General features: G+C 32.5%; 1 protein-coding gene across 1 annotated transcript; it reads right to left on the bottom strand.

Annotated features, from left to right (window-relative positions):
* Positions 1-1,546: 1,546 nt before the first annotated feature.
* On the bottom strand, positions 1,547-2,753 carry LOC115725459 (histone H2A.6). The gene is made up of 2 exons (XM_030654990.2): positions 2,448-2,753; positions 1,547-2,113 (listed from the first exon to the last, which is right to left on the bottom strand). The coding sequence occupies exons 1-2, from the start codon at positions 2,634-2,636 to the stop codon at positions 1,895-1,897; spliced, it is 408 nt and encodes a 135-aa protein (XP_030510850.1). The 5' UTR covers positions 2,637-2,753; the 3' UTR covers positions 1,547-1,894.
* Between the last annotated feature and the right edge of the window lie 2,933 nt (positions 2,754-5,686).

The following is a 5,686-nucleotide window of genomic DNA, read 5'->3' as shown; positions in this document are numbered from 1 at the left end:
AAATTTTGTGTATATATGTGTGTTTGTTTATTTGTTGGATTTGGATTTGTTTAAATTGGTTTGTTTTGTGTATATCGGGTGGTGTTTTGTTTTGATTTTTTTTTTTTTTTTTTTTTGTGATTTGGATTTGAAAATAGGCAGTGGTGGTGGTTTTGGCACCAGTAGGTGGTGGTGATTTTAGAAATGGTCGGTGGTGATTTCGGTGGTTGTGAATAGTAGTGATGGTGGTGGGCATTTGTGGTGGATGATGGTGGTGGTGGTGATGATATTTGTGAAGAGGGGTAATGGTGGTGGTGAGATAGAGAAAGAGATGAAGGAGTTACAGAGAGAGACAGAAAAAGAAAGAAAGAAAAATAAAAGAAAGAAAAAGAAAAGAAAGAAATTTTTTTTATTTAATTTTATTTTAATTTTTTAATTTTTTTAATATAATTATTAACGTGGACCAATAAAATTGTGTCGCGTGTATATTGTGTCCACGTGGACAAGCCAACATGGCACTCAACAGCTAAATTTGGACGGAAATGGTAAATTGCTAACAGAATAGTGGTTTTGGGGGTTTACCCGCAGAAATTTGGGTTATGAGGGTTTAGTGAAACCAAAACGAAAGTATTGGAAGTTTTGCCGCCATTTATCCATATAAATAATAAATAGTTTAAAAAGGTCATTTTTCTACAAGTTTTGTAATAGAGACATTTACTAACATATTCTTATGATTTAGGGTCATTTGCTATATTTTTTTTGAAATGAGCACATATACTAACATACTCCTATGATTTGAGATCATTTACTATAATTTGTCTTTTACGAATATAATTTGTCAAATTTGTGCCTATTAGGTGATCATTTACTAAATCATGTCCCCTGAACTTCCATCCATGTTAGAATTTTTTTACAAAAATTAGACAAAAATCCTTAAATCTAACAATCTTAATAGTTCTGAGGAATTTTTAACGGCCAAAAAATTCAGAAGATATGTACATGTCAAAATTCGGTGAGAAAAATTACTAATTAGCTTAAAAATTATTAAAATAGAATATCTTTTGGGTGTAAATAAATTTTCTATTTTAATATTAATTTATGCATTAATAATCAAATTTCCCAAACACAATGGGATACTAGCTTTCAGCGGGAGTACAAATTTTGAAATATTTCACCGTACAACTTAGGGTCAGATCTGAACATAGAAATTACAGTCAATTCTGCAAGTTTTTCGTGAAAAGGGAAAAAGTCTAATAATAGTTTAGAAGCTTGAAATCTCAATTTACCACCTGATAGGCACAAATTTGACATTCCATTATTAAAATTTGTGCATATCATTACACATTCAGTATAACACTAAAATATGACATTTAAACGACTAGAATCTGATTAATCAATGCCACGAACTTAATTACAAATAAATTTCTCTTCAATTTTCATACCCAGAAAAAGACTGCTGCTCTGTTCAATTTACTTAAGGCTCAACCTTAACCATGAAATCCCAAATGCTCAGACAAACATAACCAAATGATATTCACTTCCAAGAACCACAAAATCATAGAGCAGATAGTCCTCAAACGTAATCAGCATTCTCATTAAGTAAAATCTAGAACCACATTAGCTCAAATGCTTACAATGGAAACAGAAAGTTACAATAGGTCAAAAGAAGGAAAAAAAATATATTGTGAACTAACATTGGAAGAGAATCATATTCACAATCACTAACTGAATAAGCCCTATAAAACTAACTACTTAATTAAAATTCCACACACAGAAGAGCCTACCAACTGACCCTAAAGAACATGATGAAAAAGAGTGCTAAGTCATCTTCACAATTGATATAGTGGAACACTAGAAGACCAAGAAGCTCATTCTTTTCTTCTCTTTTCTTTTTACGGGTCTTCTTCCCAGACATTTAAGAATCATCATCAGCACCTGAAGCCTTCGACGAAGCTCCGGTCTTCTTAGGGAGAAGAAGGTTGTGAATGTTGGGCATAACACCACCATTGGCGATTGTCACATCTCCAAGAAGCTTGCTTAGCTCTTCGTCATTTCTAACAGCGAGTTGAATATGGCGAGGAACGATTCTCGTCTTCTTGTTGTCTCTTGCTGCATTACCAGCCAATTCCAAAACCTGAATAATACAGACAATGAAACCCAACATTAACTAGCTAACCAAACTATTGCACTGAAAAAGATTATACTAGAATTACTTTTTCCTCGTAAAGGAATACTAAAAATTATTTCAAATTAGAGTACCAAAATCAGTCGAATGGTTAATGTACTTTAAAGATTGAATATTTCCATTATGAAGATTGACTAAAAAAAGAAAAAGAAAAGAAAAATTACCAAAATTAATGCCCAATTTGAGAACCCTAACCCTAGATTCTTGAATGAAGGAGGATATTAATTAACAGATTGCACGAAGTAAAGACCAAATGAAAGATAAAAGAGGAAAAAAGGGATACCTCAGCGGCAAGGTATTCAAGTACCGCAGCTAGGTACACTGGAGCACCAGCGCCAACTCGCTCAGCGTACTTGCCGGCTTTCAAAAATCGAGCGATACGTCCGACGGGGAACTGCAAACCGGCCTTACTACTACGAGAGGTTGCCTTCTTTGCGGCTCCAGATCCCAAAGTTTTGCCTCTACCCGCCATTGATTATCCTCACACAGATCTACAGAAAGAAGAAAACTTTACCCGAGCGAGAGCGTATTGAGAGAGTACGAAAAAGCGCGAGCAAGTCGAAGACACGGTAAGAATGAGGTGAGAGTTTTCATACGGTTTTAGCTATATATAGTGGGCAACCCTTTCAAAATGGCCAATAATATCAAACTGCGCGGATCGTGAATTACAACCGTTAGATTGAAGACGATATAAGCGGTCAGGATTCGTTCAAACTTAGCTCGGACCGATTTTGCCTTAATTATTTGGTTTGGATCGCGTGTCAGGGGGATCAACGCCAGTTGCTATTGGGTCGGGGAATGACCATAATACCCTTTTTTTCAAAAAAAAAAAAAAACAAAACAAAACCTTTTTGGTTTTGTTTTTTTAAATAACTTTGTTATTCTGAACAAAAAAAAATAATAACTATTTTTTTTAAATGAAAAAAGTAATAACTATTTAGTTACTAACATAGTTAACTTAGTGATTAGTTACTGTATTATAATTTTTTAAAATTTTAATTAATATTTATTTTACAATTTTATTAATTAAATTATATTGTATTATACGACAACTAATAAACTTTTAAAATAATAAAAAAGTATATAAAATAATTGATATATAAAAATTGTAGCTTGTTATATTACATAACAACTCATTAGTTTCGAAAATAATTTTTAAGGTTACCTAAATGTATTTTAACTGCCTTCCTACAAGAAAGAGACTCAAAGACAGGAAAGTGCCCTTAGATGTTTGCTGCCCATTTTGCTTAGTTTCTAGTGAAACTATTGTGCATTGTTTGGTCCTTTGCGACTTTGCTTCAGGTTGTTGGAGTAAGTTGTGTATGAATGGAGTTCAACGGGAGTGGAGTTCGTTCAAGGAGTGACTACAAGAGCTTATGGACAGCGTTGAGGACGAGAAAATTGCTCAGGTGGGTACGTTGTGTTGGGCAATTTGGAAGGCGAGGAATGAGTTGGTGTGGGACCAGAAGACTCGAATTGTGGACGAAGTTGTGCAGTTTGCATTAAGATCTCTTGATCGATGGAATAAGGCTCAGTTGGGAGAGAATTACCCTTCATTGAATCCATCTTTTTTCAATAAACGGGACGAGCTTTGGACAAAACCAGCAACAAATGGTATCAAGATTGATGTAGATGCTGTAATTTTTGACAATGAGAGTCGGTTTGGCATTGGGTTTGTGGTGTGGGATTGCAAGGCGGAGCTTCTAGTGGCTGTTGCTCTGAATTGGTCTGGTAAGATTACACCAGAAGCTGCTGAAGCTATGGGGATTCGAGAGGCTTTAAGTTGCTTAAAGGATAAGTCGTTTCAACATATTTGCTTGGAGAGTGATAACTTAGTCTCCGTGCAAGTTATTCATAGTGAAGTGGTGATGTGTTCGGATTTTGGTTTAATTGTGCAAGATTGTAAGTCTTTGTTGAATTTTATAAGTAATGTCTCGTTAAAGTTTGTAAAACGTTCTGCTAATCGAGCTGAACATGTTATTGCACGTCAGTCTTGTTGGTCTGCTGAGCGTATGTCCACGAATGAGAATGTTCCTTCGGAACTCAAAGTTGTACTTTTGAGCGATTGCTCTTGAGTTAATGAAGTGGAATTTCCATTCCAAAAAAATGTATTTTAAAGTATAATCTACCATAATATAACTAAAAATAACTAATTAATTACTAAGATGTATACAAATAAGTTTTAGAAGTAACAAATATATATTTCAAATTATATGATATAAAAGTAAAGTTTTTTATATAAAGATAACTAATTAGCTTCTTATACACACTATTAGTAATCAAAATGTTGCTTTTGAAAAAACTGAAAAGAAAAAAAAATCATAAAATGTCAGATTTGGTTGACGTGGTACATATATTATTATAAATTTCTCTTTTATATATACGTTAGATATGAGTTTTTTTTAAATAGTATTTAGTTATATTAAGTTTTAACTTTTGAAATTATAAATAATTTATAGAGAAATTTACATTATGTACTATAAATTTTAAATTGTTGACAAATATACTATTAAACAATATATTAATAATGTGTAACATTTACTTTTATATTGTATTTCTTTCTTAAAATTTTATTTTTTACTATTGAGTGACATTTGTCACGTCAGTGTTAGCATCAGCTTTTTTCAGAAAAAAAATAATTTAGGCTGAGAACATATTATCTCTCTCTCACACACAGAGCTTAGTTGTTCATATTCTCTTCTCCATAATCATTGCAGTTTCTTCTTGTTCTTCTTAACATTTTATTTTTTCTCTTATTTTTATAATTTGATCCACATTTATTGTGTTGTTTGTGATTGCCAACGGTTGCTAAGTTGGTTATCACCTTTTTGGATCAATTTTTTCTTTTCTTTTTTTCAAAAATCATATTCTCTCTCATTTTTTCCTCCTCTGTTGGTGATTTTTACCTATAAATATTATTCCTTTGGATCAATGGTTGTTACACGTGTTGGGTTTTGTGCCCTAAATAAAATCCATTTCAATATAATCATATTTACTAATTAATAAAGATCAGAAATATCATTTTATGTTGCATGGTTCACATGATTTATTTCATGAATGTTTAATGTATAAATTCTATTAAGTCCATAACATATGTATTTGTTCATGATTATAGTGTTGTCAACACAGCGGAATATAATCATGATTATATGTTCAAAAGTTTAATTCCCCGTTTTGTCAGTTCACTGGATTTAGACTAGCATGATAATCAGCGATAGGTATACTTACACCTTGGATAAGTGTTATGTCTTTTCTAGGGCATTGGCAAAGTTTACCAATATCGAATGTATGGAGTATACATTGGAAGGGACCGATATTGATCTTAGATAAGATATCCTAAACTTACCGTTATATCTTTCTAAGTCAATATCAATGGTTGATCTTAGGTCTATGGATCTTAATCATGACATGGTTGTTGGGAATTATTTTACCAGGATCTTAGATCTACTCACAAGTATGTTGTTTAAACACCCTAAATATGAACTTTCCAAAACGATAAATTAAACACATATAAAGTTAAGA

Source organism: Cannabis sativa, chromosome 6 (assembly GCF_029168945.1).
Source record: "Cannabis sativa cultivar Pink pepper isolate KNU-18-1 chromosome 6, ASM2916894v1, whole genome shotgun sequence".
NCBI lineage: Eukaryota > Viridiplantae > Streptophyta > Magnoliopsida > Rosales > Cannabaceae > Cannabis > Cannabis sativa.
The sequence above is the reverse complement of the archived record's forward strand: the minus strand, read 5'-3'. Positions and strand labels throughout refer to the sequence as shown.

Excerpts from the sequence above, each read along its gene's own strand:
- LOC115725459 (XM_030654990.2), bottom strand. The coding sequence starts at position 2,636 with ATGGCGGGTAGAGGCAAAACTTTGGGATCTGGAGCCGCAAAGAAGGCA. Across the intron at positions 2,114-2,447 it reads TTGAATACCTTGCCGCTGAG|GTTTTGGAATTGGCTGGTAA; the intron begins GTATCCCTTTTT and ends TGTATTATTCAG.